We start from the raw sequence: 26,937 nt of genomic DNA on the forward strand, positions 1-26,937 counted from the left end.
GGATGCCACTTCCTCCATCTAGTTCTAAAAGGAACCTAGCTGTGCCCCCCACCTCCATCCCTGGCATCCTGTCTTGAAGGGTTGCCCCATGGAGGTGCTCTGTATGCCTGTAATTGTAACAGTGCCCTTTAGGTTTGGTAGAGTTTGTGGTTACAGATGGGTGAAAAGAAGAGAACATAGACCTACGAGCTCTAGGACCCCGTTGCTTACCCTCTAGAGTTGTAGTTGGTACCTTTACAATAAGCAGATCTGCAAGATTCTTGCAGAAGAAGGTGGCTAACCTTTACTTCTTTCACCCGTTCTGACCTTTCTCGCCCTGCTTTCCGCTGCTGTAGATCTTTGTTTGGGAGCAGAACCTCGAGCAGTTCCAGATGGACTTGTTCCGTTTCCGCTGTTATTTAGCCAGCCTCCAGGGAGGGGAGCTGCCGAACCCCAAAAGGCTGCTCGCCTTTGCAAGCCGGCCGACGAAGGTGGCCATGGGCCGCCTTGGGATCTTCTCTGTTTCATCTTTTCATGCCCTGGTGAGTAGAAGCAAAGGGATTTTGGAAAAATACTCATCTTAATGTTTAATCCTGAGCAGGACTTGGCAGCAATCTCTGAAGTGTTTGTTTGCCTAGTTTGGTGCCCTGAACAGATTTCCAAAAAGTCTTTACTTTGCAGTTAATGCAAAATTTTATTTGAACTTGCGTGGAAATGTACTTAAACCCCCTTTGATAGGGCTTAAACTATTGTGGAAAGAAAATGCAAAAGGCACTGTTCCCTCCCCCTGCCCCACCTCCACCCCCACCCACTCCCTGAGCCTGTTCCCTCCCTGTGGTGTTGGGAATTGACCCTAAGACCTCCTGCATGCTTAGCTAGATAAGCACTCTACCATTGCGCCACATACACCCAGCCCCACAGAGGTGCTGTCTTGACGTATGTTTACTGCAGCGTCTGTTGGCAGACAGATGCTGTTTTTAGGCAGTTTTGGCAAAGCTAAAAAAGAAATTAGCATTATGTAAATGATGAACAGAGTCTTCCCCTCATGCGTAGATCTGTTCTCTCAATCATGTATAGACGCGCTCTCCCCCGCCCCCACACGCCTTACATTAAACACAGATCTTTGTGGAGAGTGGAGGTCTCACTTTGTCATAGTGTGATGGCTGTAAATGTACGATGTGTTAGAGGAGGGCCAGGTTTTAGTGACGACGTAGCTGAACACGTGTCTTCCTAAGGAAGGAGGTTTTTGTCTGACCCCTAAGGCAGCAGGTTGTATGTGTGTGTGTGCCGTGTTTCCAATCCGTAATTCTGAGTACTTGCTAACTTACAAATAGCTATATGTACCTTTGGGCCCATTTTTGCCAAAGGAGAGACACAGGCAGTGTACAAGCAACATGTTTTAGCCCATCCAGGTCAGCACGCTCATAATGGTACCGCACGCATAACACATGTGCTGTGGATTTCCATCTTAATGTCAGGATCCAGAGCTGCCCTGGGAAGTCTTAGCTGAGTGTCAGCTGTGCCCTCCACTGAAATCTGAGGTGTGTTTCAGTCTGAGGCGTTTGTGTTCTTTGTAAATAGATTAGTGTGGTCCTTTGAATAATTAGGCTGAGATCTGCATTTTGAAAGAGGCTTTATTTATACCAATTTCTAGAGTTTGCTAAACCTGCCTTCTGCTAACTCCAGCCCTGTTACTGCCTGCTCACTTGCCTCTCTACATGGCTCTTATGTCTTTGTTTTTCTTCTAAGTAGTAACTGGACCAGGGAGGACTAAGCCCTGAACCCTGTTTTCATTTCCGACATGGCCTAGGTCTGTTACTTGTAGACATGAGCACTAATTTTTAACATAGCCAAATATTTATTCTGTGTGTGGGGAAAATATGAGACAAAAATTTTCACTTCACTCCCGACAGACTGCCCCAGTCAAAAGCGTTTATTTATTTATTTTTATTAGTGGGTGAGTTTATCTCAGTGAGGCCCGGCCTGCCAATCTCTAGTACACACATCCCTCTCCCCTTTGCTGTCACATGACAGAAGGTGACGACATGTCGTTTTACCTTCTACCTCAAACGTGTATGCTTTGATTATTTTCTTAGAAGCCACTGGAGCTTATGTCACTGAAACGGGTAAGTAAAGGCCATTGAACTGCATGTCTATGATGTATGCACTCCTCGGTGACAGGCGAACTAACTCTGCCCCATCAAAGAGGCGGAGTTGGTAACTGTGAGGGAGTTTTGCTCAGTTACTTGGGAAATGGTGTTTAGTTCCCTAAGTCGGCTTCTGTCCCTTTGTTCTGTTTCTTGCTGGCTGTTCAGCAATACAAAGCTCAGTGTCTGTGCACCCTTGCCAGTCCGTGCAGCAGGCTTTTCATTTTGAGGCAAAAGGAGTCAGGGCACTCTATTGGGCACCTTGTTCTGTTTTCTGCATCAGCCCTTGAAGGACATCCTAAGCAGGGAATTCTAGGCTGATTTATTGCTCTCCTGTCCCCCAATCTCGCCTTGTCATTTGACCCTTAGGGTCCCCTCCTCTTCATGGGAGTTGAAGCATTCTTCAATTTCTCCTTTGTCTAGGATCTCTCCCCCGCCCCATCTCAGTGGGGGTGGATGGAAGGAGGAGGTGAAGGGGTACCAGGGCCAGGGGAGGCCTTTGGGCTACAATGGGAGTCCCATTCAGTAGGAGAGCCCGCGCCATGCTGAGTGATTTGCCTTCATTAGCTGAAGGGTCCCTGCTGTACTCTTTGAAGAAAGGTTATCACTGTTCTTGTTTGCACAGATGAGCTGAGCGATAGTGCAGTCAGGTGCCCACCACAGAGGAGGCATTGTCTCTGCTGACCATTGAGCAGTCAGTCAGGTGCCCGCCACAGAGGAGGCATTGTCTCGGCTGACCATTGAGAAGCCCACGGGTTCTGCCAGCCTGTTTTCTAGACTCCTGGTCATTATTGTCTTGAGAGGTGGTGGGGGTGGGGGAGGTGGCCTAACTGCTAGTCTTTGAGCTGCCTAAGTCAGTCAGTCAGTCAGTCAGTCAGTGGGCCAGTTGTCAAGCATTTGTAGGCACACTGGCTTATCTTACCTTATGCTTCTCCCCCGAGTACCCGAGACTGTAAAGGCAGGAGTTACTCTTTAAGTTATTGTTGGCCACACGATTTGATTTTTAAATGTTTTATTTATTTATTTGATTGACAAATCTGTACACGGCCTTTGGGTTTGTCAGTTGCGAGCCTTGTGATGAGGGTTAAAAGAGCAAAGAAAACAGAGTCTGTCCTACTGGAGCTCACGTTCATATAGGAAGGATGGGGAGAAGGAAATGTGCACTTAATGGAACATGGTAAGTGCAGACAGTGATGCATGCTGGGAAGGAAATGAGCACGCTAACACATGCCTGCTGTGATAGCCCCTCAGCATCCTCAGCATCCTCAGAAGAGTAGCATCAGGACCAAAGGGGGTGGTCAAGTGCTTCTGCATAGCCGTTGCTTATCCTCCCATGCACTTTAAACCGTATCTGGGTTACTCAGCGTGCTTAATGCAATGATAATAGAATGCAGATACTTACACTACACTGTTTAGTGAATACCAATGAGAAAAATGTCTCAACATGCTCAATACATATGGAGCATTTTTTCTAAATAATTTTTATCTGAGGTTGCTTGAATCCACAGATATAGAGTGCTCTCCCCTTTTGGATACCTATATGTGGCATGGGGCAGACAGACAGACAGACAAACACTGTGCTTACAAGTCGACTTTACTGTTTGTAAATAAACTGAGACCAAATAGCTGAATTTTTTTTCCTTTTCTTTTTTGGTGTGTGTGTGTGTGTGTGTGTGTGTGTGTGTGTGTGTGTGTGTTATGATTCTAAAGTTTAACACCATTTATTCCAGGTTTACACAGCGTGGGAACATACATGTGTCAGCAGGTTCTGATTTAATTGTTTACAACCTTTGAGCGCCTTCAACTTAGAAAGTAGAAATCAGAACATTTGACATGTGTTATGATAGCTTCTATTTGTGGACTTTTTTTTTTCTCCCCCAGAATACCCAAAGAATAAGTATAGGTTAAAATCTTTCTCATAAAAATTCCCACGGTAGTCTTGGCTCCTACTTTTAATGCCCTGATCTGTGTTTCCTAAGTACTCAGATGAGACAATGTGAGACCTCTTAGCTCCCTCCTCCTTCTATTTGCATCTGAGTCCAAACCCTTCTTCCTAACGCCCTGGCAGAGACGCTGTCTGGCTCAGGGCCTCAGTGCCTGTAGGGGTCTTTGCCCATCCACTCACGGGGATGATGCTATGTTGACACTGTCAGTACCTAAGACTTAGGGAGATGCCTTGTGGCTGACATGCTGAGGACTGGGAGGCCCCTGTGTTACCCAATACCGTCTCATCCCTGAGGCTGCTGCCAGTTGGCATCTGTCATACTGGGAGGGGCCACATGGGAATCTATGACAAGTAGGGTTTTAGACATTGGCCTCAGCAACAAAGAGCAGGTGGGGGGTTTCATTTCCAGTCTGACTTGCTGGGCCTCCTGCCTCGCCCTTCTGAAAGGAGATCTTGTGGGTGGCCTGTTGAGACCTCCTGGCAGAGGAACCCTCAAGTTCCTGGGACATTGCTCAGAACCTGTAGGGTAAAGTTCATGCCTGATGCTCTATGGGCTTTTTGGAGGCCTCAGAGATAACCCACTTCCATAGCTGTCACACTGGCAGTTTCAGGTATCCTGTTCTGAAATGTCTCCCTGGTTGGCATCTTAACAGAGTATAGCTTTAAAAAGAGATACAAGTATAATTTCCTCTCCACCTAAACATGACCCATGTAGTTATGGAAGATCTGTGTTACACACGCATGCACACACAAGTGTGTGCATGTGTGTGTGTGTGTGTATGTGGGGGGGAGGGAGGGAGAGAATGTATGCATGAGAGAAGACCCTCCATCTATTCATCAGTACCTTTGCTGGCTTGGATGTAGCTCAGTGGTAGAGTGCTTTTGCCAAGCATATGTAAAGTCCCTGGGTTCAACCCCCAACACTATGAAAAAGCCAGAGACAGAGTAGCTCAGTGGTCTAGTCTGGCAAGCTGCTCTCTTTCCCTGGTCTTCCATCCTTGAAAGGCCTGATGTTTCAGGCTGTGATGTGGTCCTTCCCATCACTAGGGATAAACTGCACCAAAGAGAGTAGAAAGCCCTCTCCTTTGAAAACATTTCCTAGAAGCTCTTCCAATAACCAAGGAAAAGCCAACTTTGATTTCATGGCCAAGTGCCCAGATACATTAGGGATTATCTAGTGGAGACTCTGGAATTTGGGGCCCTGAATTACGTGCCTAGCACAGAGGATGGTTTCATCTATTGCAGGAGATGGAAGAGATCTCAACATAGAAGAGATTGGTTAGTTTGGGTTTAATGTGGGATCATAGCAGTCAGAAACCTGCTGGCTGTCACCAACCTTCAGTGTCCTTTCTAATTAAAATGCGGAAACTACTCTGCAGTGGTAGGAATTGTTCCAAGAAGGCATGGGTCCACGCAACAGGTGCAGCAGGTATGTCTAAGTTAGGACAGGGAGCTCCTAGCAACGTGGCGCATCTTATTACCATGACTAAGCTCCCTGACTTTTCTTTTGCATCAGTGAAGGTCCCCAGAATTTCTGTGTATGAAGGTCATAGCTTAATGCTTTGAGCACTGGGGCAGTAGTATATTGGGAGAGGGGTTATTGAAGGGTGGGGCTGGGTGGCAACTCAAGGCACAGGAGTCAGTCATGTGGCTTCTTCTATCTTAACCAATCCCAGGTGGCAGCCCGCACTGGTGAGATTGGAGTGCGAAGACGTACACAGGCCATGTCCAGGTCTGCAAGCAAGCGAAGGAGCAGGTTTTCTTCTCTCTGGGGCCTAGACACTACCTCCAAAAAGAAGCAGGGACGCCCAACCATCAACCAGGTAGGTCCCAGCGTCAACAAAAAGAACCTACAGATACTGCTTCTGTGTCAGTTGATTTGCACGTGGGTGTGCATGAGTGTGCGTGTGTGTGTGTGTGTGTGTGTTTATTGGCACTTTATATCAACTTGACATGAAGTTAGTTGTGCTAGACACTTTTTAAAATAAGTAGTTTATACCCCAAACATTGAGTTCTGCTGTGACTGTGTCACCCCTGTCCATCTCCCACCTGCACGCTACCCAAACTCTGGTTAATTTCAGACCTACCAAAAAATAAAAAAGGTGCAGAATTCATCTAAGTCCTTGGAAGAGAGCAGACTCCACAGGGAGCCAAGGGAGCATTAAATACAATCTTAAGATGGCTTAGATGCTGGATCAGAGGCAACCTCCAGGAAATATGACCATTTTCTTTAGTCCTGAGGTTTGGAAGATGGCCGTAAACGGGCAGCTCCTCAGTCTGTAGGCACAAGGACCCTCCTATAGGTGAGAGCGGCCACCGCAGCTCCTGCTCAGGTGCACGGCTAGCAGAGGATCACGTGACTAGCATGGTCTGGGCTGATGCTGGGTGGAGCCCCGAGTAACAGTGCCCAGTGGTCCTTCCCTTCCCTCTTCCTAGCCAAGGCCTCTATTGCTGGAGCTACTTCTAGAAAACTCAACTCTCCATTGTCATCTGCCTCATTGACACTGAGACGTGAGCAACCTCGAACTGCCCGTCTGTATTCTAGAGGTCATAAGACACGAGTGCTTTAGCCTTTCTGGAGGGAGTATTCATTTCATGCGTCACTGTGGCTGGGCAGTCAAGCACTCGACATTTGCGAGGTTATGACCAGATCACTAGTGTAACCTACATGTGATGCCCGTGAGCAAAACTGACTTGAGAATCACAGCCACCACCTTCCATAGGGATGCAGTTTTAAATGAGTTATTCCTAAAGGCTGCTGTCCTCAGTTTCCTAGCTGACCAACATACTCGCCTTTGAAACATGGTGGTTCTGTCTTTTTTTTTTCTCCAGAGCTGAGGACCAAACTCAGGGCAAGCACTCTATCGCTGAGCTAAATCCCCGCCCCACCCCATTTTTAAAAAGCATCTTATTTATTTATTCATTTTATTATTTGAATACTCTGTCTTCATACACACCAGAAGAGGGCATCAGACCCTATGACAGATGGCTGTGAGCCACCATGTGGTTGCTGGGAATTGAACTCAGGACCTCTGGAAGAGCAGTCCGTGCTCTTAACTGCTAAGCCATCTCTTCAGCCCCTAGTTTTCTGTCTTGAAAAAAACCTGAAGGAGACCAGTTAAGCATGTGATGCATGTAAGGCTCAACAACCTTGTTTATTTTCTAAACTCTGTGGAAGGTCAAAAACAGTTCCTTATGGACCGGGCACAGTAGAGACTTTGCGGTCTCCATCCCAGCTGCAAAAGCAGGCCATCAGTATAAGCTCCTCCCCCTCCCTCTGCAGAGCATGGTCTTGCAGCTTGGACTTAGGTTCTGTTAAAACTCTTGGTTTATATGGCTTTACTTTTTGGGAACCAGGTTACACTGTAGCCTTTGGAATGAGTGACTGGATTTCAATAAATGCAAGCAAGCATCTTCACAATATGTTTTAAATATCATTCTTATAATTTCCTAAAATAAAGAAAAGAAATCTTGCTTAGCCATAAATATTGTAATAGAAATTTGATCACTAATTCGGAACTCTAAAGTAGAACAAAAATAAATAAATTAATTAATTAATTAAATTGTGTTCCTGTAGCTTCATTTACACTGGATTAAACAAAATAATTGTTGACTTTATCCTGGTGGCACATGTTCATCTAATAGTCTGCATACAGAATTTATTGTGTCTGTGTTTAGATATTGATCATTTTTGTTATACCTTTAAGTTACACAATTAAGAAATTTCAAAAAATAGACAATTTTCTGGTTTTTAAATAAAAAAAAAAACTTTTCTACCTGTTATATAAAAAGCAAAAGCTGTAACTGTCTTCTCAGGTTCCATGGAAGGATGTGATTTTGAAAGACTGTAATTATGGGTAAGTCAGGTCTGTGAGGAGACGTCTTCTTTCTGAATGGTTCATTGCTTTTGTGATTTGCTTTTAAACTTAGGTGAATTAGGAGTTTGAACTTCTAAAGACTTGGGAAGTTCGGTTTATTGGGACCTGATGCTTGTGGTTCCCCACCTTAAAGTGTGATGTACTCTGGGATCCAGGAGGACTGAACCCTGCTGTGCTGTTTTCCCAGAGCCCTGCCTGTTTCCGGCCACTGTCCCATGCTTCCTTTGGCCTGTTGACCAGACTTCTTTTTGTAAGATGATGCTTTTGTCTATGCAGGTGTTTGGAGAGGGAACTGACGCTGTAAAGAGATCTTTAGAGGGAGTATTTGATGACACTGTTCCAGATGGCAAGGTAAAAATAAACACGTGCTCCAGTTGGAGACGCACAAGCACATTAGCATATGCACAATGCTTGCTTTGGGGGAAACTGAAATTAAGTACACTCTGTATGAAAAGCTGAGATGATCAGGTTTTTTTTTTTTAAACATTATGTAATAAGTTACTGTGAGGTGGAAAAATCATTTTGTGTTTAAATCTTGGTGCTAATCAGAACATTTCCCTGCTGACATAACGTTTTCTAAGCTTATCATTTGATGTGTAAGATTCCAAGCAGAATGTAAGATTTGAGTTCTGAGATAGCTGAATATTTTATGTCATTGCTAATTCCTTTTTATGTACAACTTTTATTCCCAAGACGTGAGCTCCAAGTGCCCTCGCTCTCTGCCCACACATGCTATTTTGTTCCCATTAATTTCAAACAAGTGTTCTGATAGTATGTTCTTTTTTTAATGCATTTTCCTCCCAACTCAAATATTCAGACATGATTCAGCCTTGTGCTTGAATTTAATAGGGCCTTTCAAATTGCTAGGGTTCAAACCTCATAAAGATACTGATTCCCCCCACAGCCACATTATGTAGCTTGAGAGAGGGAGGGGGGGGGGAGAAGAAAGAAAGAAAGAAAGAAAGAAAGAAAGAACGAACACCTCCTTTTTCAGGACCCCAGTTTCCAATTCCACTCTCCTTTGGTGTTCTAGTATTGACAGAAATGCTGCTATGATATTTTGGTTCCCATCCCCAGGATCAAAGTGACAGAATTCAGCTTTTGGTTGCCAAGCAACCCAGTTATCTTAGTCAGCAGTGGCTGAGCCCAGTGTTCTAGAGGGATCCGATCCACAGAAACCAGAATACAGTGTGGCTCTTGGTATTGGAGGGAGCAGAAGAGTGGCCACAGAAAAGCCTTCCTTTACTCAGACTTCCTGGATGTGGCCTTGTGGGTGTGGAGGTGGCTAGCCAAGAGAATGTGTTCCCATGTTACCCTCTCTGAGTAATGGCCCATGATGAAATTAGATTGCTGCACCGATGTACAATCCAAGCATAGTTTTAAACATTGACTTTGTCATATTTGAAGTTGACCCACTTTGCATATATCATACATTTAAAATGATGTAATGCCCTTTTGCGTACATAGGGTATCAAAATGACAAAACTTTTGAGTTCCCTTTTATGTCTGTATTTTCTATTTTTCTAGGCTTTTTAGAAATTCGACTTCCTGGCATTTAGCCTCATCTCAAAGAGCAGTTTAGATGCTAATCTAGGGCTGATCCAGGGCTAAGGGCACTTATTTAATGTGGCCTGTGGGAGCAGCCTGGGACGAGTCCAGCTGTAGGTAATGGGGTGTCGGCAAGTGATTGCTTTCTGGCAGTTTTTTGGAGTCCAACTTACCTGTGATTGTAATAGATGTCAGAGACAGGGCTGAGACTCCTCCACACCTGGGCGTCTCTTAGACTTTCCTCGTCCCTGGACCCTCTTGCAGCCATGAGCAGGAGTCATTTTAGCATCTCCCGGCAGTTACTGAGAAGCTTGTGTCTTGTGCGTAGCCACTGTCTTCCTTGTGCCTGGGAATGCACAGGCCCACGTTTATCATCTCGCTGCCTTTTATAAAGCCCTAACACAGGCGTTTACTGCAGCACCAAGTGTGGTTACGTTCCAGTAATCTAACGTGTTCTTTCCTTGTGTTTTGACTCGGCTCCTAACGTGTCATTCATCTTTGGGGTGCTCTGTGCCCCAGCGAGTCTCCTTGCTTGCCTGTCAACATGTGATGCCAGGGCCTTGTCTTCACGAACACAGTTTCCTTGGGAAGGCTCACTGTTGCCTTGCAGTATAACTTTTCCGTGGCAGGTGCTCTGGCTGGTGGAATTCTCGGCTCAGAATTTAAAATGCCTTTGTGGAGGGAACAGTGGGCCGAACCGAAGGAGTGCCTTACATTTCCCTTGCTTCCAAAGTGCCATCTACCTGTCATGCTGTGCTCACATAAGGGCCCTAGTCCAGGTGGGGAAGTGTGCCCCATGTCCAGAGTGAATGGCTGCCTGCTGTCCTCTCACAAAGCTCTGCCTCTCCCAGGTGTCGCGCCCCTCCCCTCGGCGCCCCTCCTGCCACCGCAGGCGGTTTCCCTGGGCATAGGTAGTCTGGGGGAGTCTGAAGTTTCTAGGCATGGACTGCTTCAGCCCTGATTACGTTTTTTTCTTATCACAGAGGGAGAAGGAGGTGGTCTTGCCCAGTGTCCACCAGCACAATCCTGACTGCGACATTTGGGTCCATGAATATTTCACTCCCTCCTGGTTCTGTCTGCCCAATAATCAGCCAGCCTTGACAGTTGTCCGGCCCGGGGACACTGCGAGGGACACCTTGGAGCTCATTTGCAAGGTATGTGGCTGTTCAGGATGTTTTCCCAAGAAGAGCAGAGTCGGGTGGAGCCCTCTCCTGAAGCACCCGTGGGCACGGTCTGAGGGAGGAGGCTGGGCATGCCTTGCACGTGCAGACAGCCCTGCGTTCCTTTGTGACGGTGTGCACTGTACGTAAGAGGTGTCTGTGAGAGGAGGAAGCAGAGTCTTGTACGAGCTTTGTCTCCGTCACACGCATCATAGGTTTGTAATGAACATACACCTCTGTTGCACACCTGAGCATAGAAAACCTGAGACAAAGACTGAAGCTCACTAGGACTAACAGTGCAAAGCTAACCACTGTGGGCATCTTGCTGTTTGTCCTTCTGTGATTATTTTTTCCTGTGTACACACACATACATGTATTTGGTACTACCATCCCATTTTGCTGCCTGGTGTTGGAGTACTAGCTGATACACCACTGACATCTTTATAGGGAGGATCTGAAGTGAGTGTAAGTTTGACGTGATGGGAAATCCCTCTTTGTGTGAATGCGGAAATTGTATTTTCCACTAGAAAGTGGCCGGCTTGGCCCTGCTTTGGCCTTGTGATACCGGAATGTCTTGATCTTTCTCAAGGTGAGCCTCTTTTCATAGCTGGGTACCCTTGAGTGATAGCAGGAAGTCCCTCTTCTCGCACTCTGGGTCTCTCTCTCCCATATGCACGGCATCAGTGGTCTTAGCTGATCACGTCACGTGTGAAAAGGAGCGCTACCTCCCTGGTTTGCAGACAAAGCGAGGGTCTTGTCTGAGCTCACAGTCACAGGGGCAGGAAAATCAGCAAAGTTAGCGAAGGAGAGACAGCCCCGTTCTCGCTGCTCCCCACTGGGGTGTGTCCAGTCGTGACGGGTGGACTCGCAGAGCCCCGGTCTGTAGGGAAGACAGTCGACAAGGCTCAGAAGAATCTAGAACTCATTCTCAAGGGAGCCAGTTTCCACAAAGCTCCAAAAGTGGAAATCTTTTATATCTTAATTTTATCCTAGAACCATTTGGATGGATAAAAATGACATTTTAGAAACCTTGTTCATTCAACATATCATTTGTAAATATTGAATAATCTTACTCCCTCAACAAGTATGTTGTGATTACACTACCAGAAACTTATATTTGCTTTAAAAAAATTACTAATGCCTAAAAAAGTGGCTCTTCACCTGAATAGGGGGAAATGAAAAACCACAGCTCAAATAAGACTTTCCAGTAGCCTTATGTGGAGAAAAGTAGATCAGCACATTGTTTTAGGACAAAGTTAATACTGGCCCCCACAGAGGTGTCAAAACTGAGGCATGTCTCATGCACCTCAATTCTACCATGAACGTGATCCAGCATTGGCGTCTCTGCCCAGGACTTTTCATTGTAAACAAAGGTGATCCGACTCAGGTTTCTGTGTCCCGTTATTTATAGGTGAGCAGAGTTTTTCAGAGTAGCACTAATACTCTGCAGAGCTATGGGAGTTGTTCTCAGTTGGAGCTCTTGGAAGTGGTGCTCTGGCCTTTTTACACAAGCCAAGTGCTAGGTGTTCCAGGGAGTAGCGTGGCCAATGAAGCCGTAGTTTTGTGCTAACCATGTTTTGTGGTGAATTGGTCTGTGGGGAGGGCGATGAGTTGGCTTGACAGGTTTTTTGGTTTTGTTGTCATTGTTGTTTTTTATTTTATCAAGTATTTTTATTTTTTATATATACATTTATATTATTACACATATATACAATAAATTACCTATATCAAAATAAAAAAATTAAAAATTAAACAATAGACTAGTGATTGATATGACTGATTTGATCAATTAACATTTAGCTTTACAATTAAGCTTATTTGTTTAGAGGTTAAGATGGTTTTAGGTCTAGATAGATGTTTTAAGTTGATAATGGTGAGAAATGGTAGATATTGATTTACATTCAGAATTTTAGATGCACCAAGATAGGAAAGATGTTTTCTTCAAGGCTGCCAAATACAAATAGCTAAAACACTAAGAATGTAACATTTATATAATTTCTGATTGTGTCAGGGTGTTTTTTGTTTCGTTTCGTTTTGTTTTTAAAGCATTTAGCCTTTCTAGAAACTAAAAGGGAATGTCTTGGTCATGTAGCTTAGATAATGCTGTCACTCTGTTCTGCTGTTTCTGGGTTCCTTGCTGAGTTCCTGTGCACATCCTTTAAGGTACAAGCCCTTTCTGTGACAGTAATAGGTCATCCTGCCCAGTGTTCTTGGGTTGCCACTTTCCCCACCAAAACATAGAAAAAAGACCACCCTGCCTAGAACAAACTTATGTCAACTGAGTTTAAAAATGGAAAATTTCCGTGGTGATGGTCTCCAGAGACGCCATCTACGGAAGGTAAATTATATAGTGTCCTCAGACCCAGATGTCTTCTAGACTCTTCTGTGACTAGTGGAAGAGTTTTATTCCACTAGTGGAAAGGGAAGAGAGGGTGTGCCATGGGTTACAAAATGATCTAATATTAATGATGAGTGACTTTTTGATGTTTTTTTTGCATGAGGAATGGAAAATGGACACGCGAGGACGCGCGCCTTTCGTGTCATATAGTCGAGTTCTGCATTGGTGATAGGCATTGCTTCTAATATCTAATGATCGATTTCGTTCTTCCGTCGCTTGCATTAGCTCAGTATCTTTCCTAGTCTCTGACATCACACCCTTTCACATCGGTTTGCCATCTGCCATCCGACCACCAGTCAAGTTCTGGTATAGTAAATGTTTCACGATACACATTTCATGTTATAGATGTTATCGGAATGATTGTTAAATGTAGCCAGTAGCCAGGTCAGCCTGTAGTTTTTAAATATGTTCAGACTATTGCAATTATTTAAAAAAAATTGCAGAAAACGATCCATTCTTTCATAGTTACCTGTATTGCTCATGTGTGACCATAGTGTCAATTTTACTACATATGTTTAGCCCATGTTTTCCTATGTGTATGTATGTATCTGTTCATTGTGTATATGTGTAGGCCAAAAAACAACCTCGAATGCCATTTTCAGGGACACCATCCACCTCTTTCGAGTTAGGGTTTTCCATTGGCCTGGACCTCATAAAATAAGCTAGACAGGCTGGCTAGCTAGCCCCAGGGATCACCCTGTCCCCTGTCCCAGACACTGGGGTCACAGTGACATGCCATCACTCATGGAGATTTTACATGGTGCTTGGTATAGCACTCAGGTCTCAGGCGCTCAAGGCACACATTGTACCAACTCAGCCAGTTCCCTAATTCGGTTTTTATGTATTTTAGTGGCTTGGACTATTTATTAAAAAGATCTGCATAGCGACATAATCCTTTGAAACAACTGTAGTAAGATTTTAATTAAAGAAAATTATGCCAAATAGACTTAAACTTGCCCAGTTGTAATATTTATTTTGTGGCACAATTTACAGCTAGCTTTCTTGACTCAAAACAGATCAAATGCTGAGTGATTTGAGGAAATGTACATCGGAAAACAAATTTGTACTACTTGGTGTTTTGTTTTTTTTTTTTCCCTAATGGAACTCCTCTTGCCAGGAAATTTTATCTCAAATGTTTTACAAAGTCAAAACAAGCCAGATGCTTAGCAGCCATCGCCAGTGTTCTCTAACTCGGAACTCGCTCACATAAATACGTGTTCTGAGCGTGGTGATAGCCCGGCCTGCTGTGACATGGCGCTCATGATGCTCCTCTTGAGAGCTAAATTCTTAGGACTGGGTTTCATTTTACCTCGGCCGTGCCCTGTGGGCTCAGAACTACTGAATGCTACCAAGATGGGCGAACCCACTCAGGCTTCACGTCCTGATTGTAGAGTAACCGTTTACCAACCAAAAAGGTCGTTTGATTTCTCAGTAAACCTATATAAACATTTCCTTGTTTATTTTGAGCCTGAGCTTGTCTCAGCCTTGAAACCCCTTGCCTTGCCTTCTAGAGCACAGGGGTTCTAGACACGTGCTGACCGCCAGCCAGTTATTGTAACACAGCTGTTGCATGTATTCATCTTAATTTTTTAAAAGAGGACAAAGAGTAACATACGGAAGTTTGGGGCGGTAAGTGCAGCGTAAACCATGTTCTCTGTGCTGCACTAAAGCCTCCACTGCTGTGTGTCCTTCCGTGTGCGAGTCCAAGTGTTGGCACGGCTGTGGCACTTGGGGTTCAGTAAGACAGCTAGCTGGTCAGGGCCTCGCTGAGGTTTGTCCCAGAATCCCCTGGGTGAGGTTAGTTCCGGGGTGTGCTGTCCAGAAGGTGTATGTGGAAGTGATAGTCTGATTAGGACTGCCCACAAGTGTTTATTAATGACAGCAGCAAGGTGTCCGAGCCGTGTCGTCTCTGTTACTGAGACCCCATGAAGCTCCATCCTCCTTCCCTTCCACCTCAGTAGGGAACAGGAGGCAAAACACAAGTTTTGCTTGTAATTAAGGCTTTGTGAGGACCTAGAAGAGTCTTCCCTGACCTGTCCCCCACCTCCAGCCCCTAGGCACACAGGGAACCTTGGCTTGTCATAACACCCCAATACTTGAAGGCTTTCCTGTTGTGTGTTCCCTTGGCTCACCCATGCCCTTCTTCATCCTTGAATGTATAGGTGTCAGATAGAGACTTCCTGTCCAGGACACAGGGAAAGGCAAGCCGGGTGCCCAGGAGTGTATTCCCTGGCTGGTGTCTGTTCCGCACTTCAGACTTCACACAGGCCGGGGTTATCACTGTGCTGTGTGCTCCCAGGGAACTCATTAACACTTTCTGGAACTGTGCTTTTGTGGTAATCCATGACTGTCCTCCGTGCTAAGCTACCACTCCTCTGTTGCCCGTATTCTGCATATCAATTCTCCGAGCCCCAGCTCACTGTGGAGCCTGAGTGAGCTGACTGCTGTCTGTCTGTGCCCTTGCGGCCTCGTGGAGGGCCCGCCTGGCACACTGCCCACATTGTGGCTGTTACTGAAAGGATGTGAAGGGACTGAGGACTGGGGTGCTGTTAGTTTGGTGTGTGTGTGTATTTATGCACTGGCAGGCTAGAGTAAGAGAATTTACCAGTCACAACAGATTTCACTTATTACAACGTAGTTCTCACCACAGGACACCGAGAGATGTTTCCATCACTTTATGTAAAATTGAAATTTTATTTTAAAAGTTTGAGAAATTTCAAGTTTATGTAAAAGTGAGATCCGTGTGATAAACCCCCATGTTCCATTGCGTAGAACATGTAATTACCATGTTAAGTTTCATTGATTTGTTGACTCTACCTCCAAGTGTGGATTATTTTGGAAGCAGATTCTAAGTAGCTTACATTTACTTACTAGTATTTTAGGGTATATTTTTAAATGATAAGGCCATTTAAAATTAAAACTACCCATTTAAATATATCTTCTCTTGGGGTATAATTTCACATTGCCTTGTAATATTTGAAAAGCTTTTTTCTTTTCTCCATGTGTCTTCTTGGCTGTGTGCTGAGAAATACTTATAAAGCCCTATTGTCATGGTATCTTTTGTAGTCAAATTAATTCAAGAATGGCTTTTTAGATAGAGTAGGTCCATTGACCTATCCTAGAGGAAAGAAAGGCCCCAGGAACTCAAATTCCGCACACTGGATGTGCTGCCCGGGCTGGAGATGCTGTTGCACTGCCCTGAGGGACGCCCATTCTAGGAGACAGAAGTGATCCTGGAGTTCAGGAAGTTGCCTGTGCTGACTTGCTTGCAACGAGCTGCCAACACTTGTCCTGGGCTCCCCAAATTGGGGTACAGCCTTTCCCCCTCATTGTAAGGGCTCTCTCCTCCCTTCTTGTCACCATGCGAGTGTATTAAGTTATATGCAAGCGCTTCCCTAATAGGTTTTGTTGAAAAGCCAGAGCTAACGAGCAAAGCTAATCAAACACGTGGAAGAGAGGCTGCAACTCCATTTTCTGCATTGAACTGCATGGTCCCCACGGAATCTTAGTAATGAGTGCCAGGTCTGATTTGTATTCTAACCTCTTAAGGACAGAATCCTGCCACCCACCCCCGTCTCTGTTGCCCCTAGGAGGCAAGGTAGCAGGTCTAAACGTTCTTGAGAAGGAGAAGTAATTGCCCCTATTTACTGTTAAACAGACACTTTCCTTCCTTCCCATCAGGCACATCAGCTGGATCACTCCGCCCATTACCTGCGCCTGAAGTTTCTAATGGGGAACAAGATGCAGTTCTATATTCCGCAGCCCGAGGAGGACATTTATGAGCTGGTAATGTTTATGGCCGTGTACATTCTGTTTGAAATGGTTTGCAAATTACGTGCGTCCTTGTGGTGACCGTGGCTGGTGGACTGGAACTAGGTTCGAGATCGGTGAGCTTCATTCGGAGCGCCAGAGCCGGCAGAGGCAGCCTCACTTACCACAGACATCCCCGAGTGCAAAGTCGCCTTTGCTTGTCCAGAGAGCAGGGCTGCACAGTCACAAAAGACATTGAAACCCACAGATAAACCAGATAAGAGTTTAGTCATCGTGACCAACTCTTGTTGCAGACTTTTATTCATAACTGGTGACTCTTAAGATCTGTTGGCAGTTGTCACAGTAAAAGCACTTACTCCATTTTTGTGCAATTTCTACATACTTATCAGAACTCGTGGGTCAAATCTTGTGGGTGTAACACACCCACCCCCAGCCCCAGCCCCTGCCCCACCTGAGCTATCTGATGACATCACCCAGCTTGCTAGAACTGTGTTTATTTAGAATCTTGGAGACATCTATGGATGGCTGCGTTTCAGCAGAGGTCGAGAACTTGTGTTTTGAGCTGGACCTGGCTCACACCTGTGCTTCTGCACACTAGTCATAGGGAATCAGCAAATGGAAAGACACTGATATGGAAAGTTCCAGGATTTTACAAAGGGCAGAAGAATGACATCTCAGTGGATGTTAGCGGTTGTCACCGTGGTAACCACTAGCAGGTTCCTTTTTCTTAGCTGAGTGCTGCAGTTTTCAGTTCTAATGAGCAATGGTTTGGGGAACAGGATCCTCTCTTGGAGAATGTTCTGGCCTCTGGGTACTTAGTCACCCTTCTGGGGCCACCAGGCTGTTTGCCGAGGATGTGCAGCTAAAAACATGGGCGTGCCTCAGCACAGAAAGAAGAACTAGAAGGGCAGTCCAGAGGTTCCTTCTGGAAAGAGGAACCACGGAGTCGCGTTTCATAGGGAATGGGGTTTTAAATCAACTTCTCCAACTATACTTCTATTAAGAAGCTCTCACCAGTCTTTAGCCCCCGGTGTGAAGCACTTTGACAAATGTATACAGTTACGATTCCACTGCACTGACAGGTCACCTGAGATTATTCTTCAGTGACAATCTGACCGTGTTTGTTATATGTAGGGGAAGGATCAGTAATGGGGCTGAAGGGATGGGTGGTTCTGTGCTTAAGAACACCGGTTTCCTCTGTGAGAGGGACCCACAGGCTCACAAGCCATCCGTAACTCTGCTTCCCGGCTATCTGATGCCCTCTTCTGGCCTCTGTTGTCACTGCACACACATGGCGCAAAGACATAATTGCAGGCCAGACACTCATACATCTAAGATAACTATAGAAAGAGGAAAAGGACCAAAATGGTTCCTGCACTCTAAACCACTGTTGACTGTGTCGATGGGTTGATGGGGGAGGCTACCTTAACAGTGAGGAGCCATGATGCTCCTCCTGGGAATTCACTAGCCAGCATTTGTGTCCTGTGAACAGACACAGAGTCCTTTCCGTACTCAAAGAAGAAAAGTGTTGGCTCAGTGCTCTAGTCCTTATCCGTAGTCCCACTGCTTAGGAGGCTGAGGCAGGAGAATTGCATGATCCCCAGGAGTTCAAGGTTAAATTAGAGAACAACGTAACAAGATGTTTGTTGGAGCCTCTGCTGTCACCCCCCCCCCAAATCCATGTGTGGTGTTGTGAACACCTGTAATTCCCACAACGGGGAGACTTAGGCAAGAGGATTGGGGCTACCTAGTTTCAGATCATCCTGGTGCATAACTTGGAACTACGTGATCAAAAATGTTGACGAGGAAAGAAGCAGAAGAGGCTAGGCTGATAACTGCAATAGATCATTTAGCTCATGCCTTATGGTTTCTGAATTTTGCATATAATAAATTACAGGGCTCACAGGCAACCAACTTCCATGCCCCATATATCACCAGGCATGTGCACATCGAGCCGTGACTTTAGAATTTTCATTACTCACTTATTATTATTTAGAAAACATTTTTAGATTTATATATTGTCTTATGTGATGAGTGTTTTGCCTGCAAGTATGTGTGCACCATCTTCATGTCTGACCTAAAGAAGTCAGAAGAAGGCATCACGTCTGTAGTCTGGAGTTACAGACGGCTGTGAGCTTCCATGTGGGTGCTGGGAATTGAACCCATTGTAACTTCTCTGTAATGTATACAGTACAATGTGAAGGTCAGGACTGTACTGAGTGTGTATAGGCTTCCTCGGTCCATATTCCATACATAATGCAGTATGAAAACAGTTGACCTATCATTTATGCTGTATTACGTATCAAATGCGATCTAAGGATAATTCAAAGTATGTGAGAGCTACCGAGCACAGCTTTTATGCAAACACCACACTGTTTTCCATAAGAGAGGTGAGCATGCTTGGATTTGGGTGTTCTGGGGTCATGGAGGTCCTGAAACCAGCCCTATCCAGTTTCTTAGGAGTGACAATAGCTGACCTCTTTTGTAACAGGCTCCTTGAGGTTGCTGTATGGCAAATGCACAGTAGAGCATGCTGGCAGGCAGAGAACCACGGCAGGCTAGGGGGCGGCGGCTGAGGTGACAGGCGATGGTGGCTTAGGCTGGGGTGGCCAGGGGAGAAAGGAAGGCAGGACAAGATTTTGTGAGAACCCGAGTGCCAGGTTATTCAGGGTGGTGTTAAAGTCTGATGATCTTTTTCATCCAGTTTCATTCATTTAATGAAATGGAGGCACTTTAACATGGGCCGCTTGTGCACGAAGCCACCAGATTTCAAACCTCCTCCTAGCCCAACTACTGTGGTTTAAGAGAAAACATTGTAGGACACAGTGTGTTCTTGAAATTTCCTGTATTTTATTATTGCTCAACCTGGCCTCAGTGTCAGCCAACACCCAGAGGCTGGTTTATATGGCACTGAGTGTTTATGTGACACCGAGACTGGCAGAAAGCAGAGAGGTTCCTTCTGTACAAGGTGTGTGGCACTGGATAGCTGCAGAGATGGGTAGAACTAACAGTTGTGTACCGCCACCTGGCGGGAAGGACTGGCTGTCACACATATTTAAAAAGTAGATCACCAAAGCTCAACCTCAGCAGAGAGGAAGGAAGGGGAACTGTGCAGCCCTGCTATGTCTTGTCAGCTCTATTTAAATAATTCTGTATTTGCAGATGTAGTGACCATTTTCTGATCTTACAATCGCTGTAACTCATGAAGCCTTCTAATTGGGGAGTTTGATTTTGTGAAACATTTCTGAAGTATCTAAATAAAATTGCATTGAATCATCCCCCCTGGCACCCGGGCTGTACTGCCAATGTTCCTGGCTCTAACCCCCATCACTTCATGCCATAGTACACTGAAGAGAGAAATGTGTATTCTCTTCTTGCCTGAACAAAAAGACCCCCTGAAGAGATGGGCAGGGGTAGCCATCACCAAGGACTTTGCTTCAGTGCCTCAGAAGGAAGTTTATGTTGAATTCTATAGCTTGAGATTTATTTTCATTTCAAGATCAATAACAGCATGCATTTGTTTGCTCTTTTGTCTCAAATTTGGATTTCAGCTTTAGGTTTCATACCTAAGAAGGTTCACTGCCCTGACCTTGGGCCCCTTTGGGTTTCACAAGTTGGCTCAGGAGTCACCACAGTGGGACAGAGAGAACCAACCTTATCCCTGGGGGTGCGGGACTGGGTTCAGATCCTGTCTTGCCTATCCTGGCTTTACAAACTTATAAAAGTACGTTCTCACCAGCTGTAGTCCCCATATTCATAAAATGGAGATCGTAATTGCTCCAGTATGGGATGGAAAGACACATAGTTGGAAATTCATGTCTCATGAAATTAGGTCCAGATATATGAAACTGTACTATCAGTGAATTTAAACATTTCTGATATGTGCACTGTACACTATTTATTCTTGATTTTATACTGAAACACATTCTACACTCTATTGGGTTTCTAGATAGTTGATTGATTTGCACACTTAATTTTCTAGCTAATCTTTTATAGTTAAGCGACTGCCAAGAAGTCGCATCATCCCCACAGTGCATTACAGTATCAGCAATGGTCCTACTGTGGATTTTTTCATGTGAAAGTGCTGTGTGAATGTACAGAGATGCCTCATATTTTGAGGAATTTCACTCAACAAGTTTATAACCTTCTTGTGTGTGTATACGTGCATGTGTGTGTGTGTGTGTTAGAAACAATATGGCATTATTTTCCATGTCTGTGATGAACTTAGGGAATTATATGGAGTGTGTGTGTGTGTGTGTGTGTGTGTGTGTGTGTGTGTGTGTGTGTGTGTTAGAAACAGTATGGTTTCTAACCACAGCTGATTTTACCTTGGTGGTTAGAATTCTAAGTTTCCATCTTAATAGGTCAAAGCTCAATAAAAAAGACTTATGTAATACGTATTTTTGTTCAAGCATCAATTATGAAAAAATAGATTTACAAATTGCTGACCAATCCTATGAAGCTATTTGTGATGTGATCCTAATTAGCCTCCTTTCTCTGATTTGCAGCTTTACAAAGAAATTGAAATCTGTCCAAAAGTCACCCAGAATATCCACATTGAGAAGACAGACGCGGCTGCTGATAATTACGGTAGGTTTATTTGTTTTTGGTCTTGGCTGTCTGTGTTTCTAGTTAAAGCATTTCCTATGTAAACAGAGTGTGCACTTAGTTACAATTCAATAAAAAGCCTCTGGGGCCTGTTTCAGACAACACATCTGGCCCCTGAGCTGTGAAGAACAAGTGAGCTGTGAAGAGAGGTGCTCACCCTGGGCACAGGGAGGGAAGCCTCAGGCCGCAGTCTCTTAACTGAATCAGTGGGATTTGACTGTCATAAGAAGCAAATGGACTCAGGGATCCTGAGGCAGAGGGATTGCTGTGAGTTCAAGGCCAGCTTGGTCTACAAAGAGAGTCCAGGACAGCTAAGGCTACACAGAGAGACACTGTCTCAAAAAGCTAAAGAGGAGGAAGAGGAAGAGGAGGAGGAAGAGGAAAGGGAGATGATGATGATGATGGAAGGACCAAAGAGCTAACTCAGTGATGAAGAGCACTCGCTGGTCTCAGAGGATCCGAATTTGGATCCCAGCACCTTGGGTGACTTTACCACTGCTTGTAACTCCAGCTTCATGGGATTCATCACTCTTCTTCTGGCTGCCTTCTGTGGTACCCACACTTGTGGGTACCAATCAAAGAGAGATGGGGGGAGGGAAGGAGGGAGGAAAAAGGAGGTGGAGGAGGGGAGAAGAGAGAAGGAGAAAGAGCAGGACCTAGTGGGAGTGCAGTACCTTATTTTTTGTTGCTCCTGACAAGTGAAGGGAATATCCATGTACTTTTCTTGCCCACAAACAGGCACTGTTCTGCCTGTCTCCCTGAGGAAGGTTAAGAGGACTGACTTTGTGGCTGCACTGTGATGCTCAAGACCGACCCTGGGTTGCCTGGTGCACAGACTTACTACAGTGAAAAGGACTTAATGCACAGTGCCCCTTGTGGTTGTGACTTATTAATTACAGTGAACTAACACAAAGACAGCAAAGACCAAAGGGTGGGAGCGGGCGTAGCACAGCAGGCTTGGGCTCCATATTGCTCTCCCACTGGAGTGAGAGGATAACACTCCCCAGAATCAGAGTGTTAGACTGTTGTTGGGGACTTTAGAGAATCAGTCTCTGTGTCCTTGCTTGGAAAGCAGGTCATCTGTACACACTGCCTGGCACACACCCAGTTCCAAGGATCCCAGGAGGGAAGCAGGTGTACACTCTAAATTACAGTGTTTGTACCATTTAGACATGCAAGGCACATGACAGTGGTGGGGATCTCCTCAAAATAAGCGGTAGGTGCTAGTCAGGGTCTAGACTAGTGCAGGTCTGGGAAAAAAAAAAAGCCACAGACCTGTCTGCTGTGTGACACTTTCCTATAAGGCTGCGCACATGCTGATGTCATTGAACACGTGATCCTTCCTTTGTATTTCAGACTACCTTTAGCTTAAGCAGTAACGGAACAGCACTTGAGCACAGTAAGAGGGGAAATCTGTATAGTGTTATCCTAGGACACCCGAAGGTAGCTGAGGTAACGGTCGCAGAGCCCAGTGCCCCAAGGCTGGCATTTCCTTCTCCATCTCCCCACGTGTCATTTGAGGATTGTCCTGGAGCAGCTGTCACTTGAGATGACTGTGCCTTTGCTGAGAGGAGAGAGAGGAAGTGGTCAGTCAGGTGTTACTCTGTGACAACCACAGCTCTAAGCCAATCACATAGCCACCTAGTCACAAAGGAGCCTACTGTGTGCTGGGAGGAGCTCGCAGTTCTTGGTGAAATGTCAAGACCGCTGCTTACACGCATTTGAGGTCTTTCTCTGAATGCAGCCATTAATCTTTCAGTGTTTGAAAATTTCCAAAACCTTTACAGACAGCTGGTATAATATTCCTTCAGCGTCTCCTCCTGCAGGCAAATAACCTCATCTCAGAATGCTCATTAGAGTGTTGTGGCCTAATGAATACAGCTAATTTTGTAGCTCTGGCCACTTCCATTATATCTTCACGCCATTTACTGTTTGACCCATGAACTAAACACATCAGAAAGCCTGGAGGACATTTTCAATGGCAAAGAATTAATTTCTATAAAGGGCTTATTATGCAACAGAAGTGTGACCTCCATGATTAAAGCCATAATTGGTGGCCCTGGTGTAAACAAGTGCCTGGTCCTGTGGACTCAGAGGCTCTATGACAGCGCGTCTGCTTCTGCTTAGTCTCTGTCATGTGAGGTAAACTCGTGAGACTCTAGATAAGAGTGCAGTTCCCAGCTCATAGACTCTTAGTCCACTGTTGAGTGACTTGGGGCCATCGAAATAAGCACTCAGCGTAAAAATACCCCACAGACACCTCCATTTTCCTCAGGGGATGAGTTATAAGATTTTTCACAAGTGCCTAAAATTGAAGATAACACAGAGACCTATACCAAGTTGTGGTTTTTTCCCCCTCCCTCTACACATACATACTACATGTTGAGATTTTTGATGTGTATGCATATTTGCCTGTGTGTTTATCTGTGCACCGTGTGCATGCTTGGTGCCTTCTTGAAGGCTAGAAAAGGGAGCTGGAGTGAGAGAAGGTTGTGAGCCCCCATATGGGTGTTGAGGATCGAATCTGGTTTTATTTGTCAATTAAGCACATCAAGAGAGGACCAGCAATAGATCATAATAAAGAGCAGTTGTTACAAACGTTGTAGTAGATTTTAAATGTAGCTAATAATGTTTGTTACTGAATGCCTAGATTATTACAGCAGTATTATCTAACCTGCTGCCATAGTCAATAAAAGACACAGAAAGCTGTTGTATTTCAGACTAAGCCTTATTTTACCTGGAGCTGGGTAGATATTAACCCCTAAACTACCTCCCAGCCCCCACCCCATGTCATCTGCTGTAACCATTTCTATCTGGGCTACTTTCCTATCCATAATCCAAAAGCACTTGCTTACGTTGTTCATTGGTGCCACTTCTTTCCATGAGGAGCTTCAGAGTTCCTTCTCCTGGCTCACGTGTTTTTTTCCTATCCAGTGGTGATTTCTCTCTCTCTCCTCCAGGACATTTTTTTCTCCTCCCAAGATCCGTCTCTCCCTAAAGCCTGCAAACCTTCTGCCTTTCACTTCTATCCTGCCCAAATGTAGACCTTTTCCCTTGCCCCCCACCCCATAATCAATTTTAAATTAGGTAGAGAAAGGTTTACACAGCAAAGACAGGTGTACGTGAGTGAGAATGTGCCTGTCTGGGCAGCAGCCAGATCTTAGGGAGCAAAATAATAACAATCAAATATGAAGCAGCAGTCTGTGCTGTTCCAAACAGTAGATAGAACCAGAGTTGAGTGGGGTGAGTATAGCCACATAAGGTAGACCTGCTAGGACTAAGAACGAGATGGCACGCAGCAGATAGGACATGGAGAGATTTACGTGAGGGAAGGGAAAGGGAGAGGGGGTAGGACCTGTGTGGGCCATGAGGGTAGAGAGACAGAGACAGAGAAGAGATGGAGAAGAAAAGGGGGCACCCTCAGAGAAAGTGCAAGAGAGAAGTACAAGAGTAAGAGACAGATTAAGAGATGGGTTGGGGGCTGGAGAGATGGCTCAGAGGTTAAGAGCACTGACTGCTCTTCCAAAGGTCATGAGTTCAATTCTAGCAACCACATTGTGGCTCACAACCATCTCTCTGGCCTGCAGGCAGAATGCTGTATATATAATAAGAGAGAGAGAGAGAGAGAGAGAGAGAGAGAGAGAGAGAGAGAGAGAGAGATGGGTGGTGGGTTTGTCTTTTTTATCCTAGGCCCTTGGTGGCAGTAGCAGGTGATGACTGAGGCAGGCCACTTATATGCCAACAGCATATGGGTGTGGACAAGTCAATTGAGAGGCTCAGACTGACATAAAGAAAGTGCTTTGGTTTGATTGATTCAGTTTTGTGGCCACCAGTACTTTCATATAGTCCACAATGCATTGTTTGGAGGTCGAGGCCACACCACAATGAAGGCAGAGGTCCTCGTGGCCAAATCACTCGGTGCCAGTTCCTGCGCATCACCCCGGAAAGCCCTGCTGCATGGCTGGTGACCTTAGTTGAGTTCTTCTTAGGTCTGGGCTCCTGTTGGCAGCAGCGTATTGGCCGGGAAGGGTGAAGGGTCTGTTACTTTCCTGCTTGCTGCTCGGAGATGCTCGAACAAGCCAGTGCGGCAGAGGAAGGGCTTACTGAAGCTCACAGCTGGAGGGTGTGGTCCATCGTGGTTGGGAAGCCCTGGCTGCAGGAGTCTGAGGAAGCTCGGCAAGTTGTATTTGCAGTAAGGAAGCAAGCAGAAAGTAACACGTGTTCACCTCAGCTTCCTTCTTTTTATGTGGTCCAGGGCTTAAGCTCAGAGGATGCTACCACCCATTGGAGGGTGAATCTTCCCACTCCAGTTAACCCAGTCATGCCCAGGGCCTTGTCTCCTTGGGGACTCTAGCTCTTGCTAAAAAGCAGTATTATCCATCATATCTCATAATCCTGGATGTTCTGACTGTCCCCGACCTGAGAAACTCCCGTGGCATCTCAAATGCAGACCCAGCCAGTCCACATCCAGCTCAAATATCAGCTTAAGTGTAGCTTTTGTTATGTATGAGTGCATGTGTAATGCTGGCAACTAGTACACACAAACACAACATCTTAACAGTACCAAATGCTGCCTTCTATTTTAGGATGGAAAAGCTGATCTAATAACTCAACTGGCTGAATACAGTTTTAAAGAGTAAACATGTAGTGGGCTCGTGCTTTTAATTTCAACACTTGGGAGGCAGAGGCAGGCGAATCTCTGTGTTTGAGGCCAGCATGGTCTACAGAGTGAATTCAGGGCAGCCAGGGCTACACAGAGAAACCCTGTCTCAAAATAACCCAAACTGAATGACAAGGACAAAATAAAATTCCCACTTAGCAATTTCTCTCTCCCTGCCAGCCTTTAGGTGGCGCTCAGAGTGTAAGGTAGACATAGCTCAGATTGCAGGCGCTCAGAGTGAGAGGCTGTCTCTGGGTGGAGGTGTGCACAGGTCAGCCCTGTGGCTTTCTCTCAGAGGACATCTGATGCTATTACATCCTTAGGGTGTGGGTGTCTTTTCCTGCACCTAGTTTGGAGTTCTCTGTTGTGTGTTGTGTTGTGGACTCCCTTTGGCCATGGGTGTCGGTATGAGGGATTTCCTGGCAGCTCATCAACTCAGCTGCCTGTTTGGTTTCTTCACTTAGTCTTAATTGCTTCCTTTTGTAGGTCACTAGGCTGCTTATCTCTCACAGTGCCTTCCTGTCTTTACAATAGCAGCCTCCTAATCCTGGCTACCTTAATTTGATATTGAGTGATCTGCTTCTTCCCTCTTGGCAGCCATTGTGGGCCATCGTTAGAGTTTGCTGAGGTTAGAGTGTTCCTGTCCCACTTAGAACCGCTGTTGACTGGCTGTAAGAGCACTGTGTCCTTCCGTTTCTTTTACAATTGCTGACTAGGAGACAGCGACATAGACCTCACTGCAGCGGCTGTGCTGCATAGTGGTGCTGGCCCGAGTGAGCAGCTCTCCTCTTAGCCCCGCCCCTACACAGTTGCCCTCCAGGGTGCTTCGTATGTTGGTAAAGT

At 45.5% G+C, this 26,937-nt stretch overlaps 1 protein-coding gene across 9 annotated transcripts in view; it reads left to right on the top strand.

Moving 5' to 3' along the window:
* The window catches only part of TIAM1 (TIAM Rac1 associated GEF 1), a 361,545-nt gene that overhangs the window by 273,104 nt on the left and 61,504 nt on the right, over positions 1-26,937 (top strand). For all 9 annotated transcript variants that reach the window (XM_084800521.1, XM_084800517.1, XM_084800515.1 and 6 more), the window contains 6 exons: positions 336-521; positions 5,748-5,894; positions 8,226-8,300; positions 10,481-10,651; positions 16,737-16,841; positions 21,335-21,416. In XM_084800521.1, coding sequence (XP_084656647.1) covers positions 336-521; positions 5,748-5,894; positions 8,226-8,300; positions 10,481-10,651; positions 16,737-16,841; positions 21,335-21,416 — 766 coding nt within the window. The remainder of the gene's footprint in view (positions 1-335; positions 522-5,747; positions 5,895-8,225; positions 8,301-10,480; positions 10,652-16,736; positions 16,842-21,334; positions 21,417-26,937) is intronic.

The sequence above is a fragment of the Acomys minous genome (genome assembly GCF_964271855.1).
Source record: "Acomys minous genome assembly, chromosome: 11".
NCBI lineage: Eukaryota > Metazoa > Chordata > Mammalia > Rodentia > Muridae > Acomys > Acomys minous.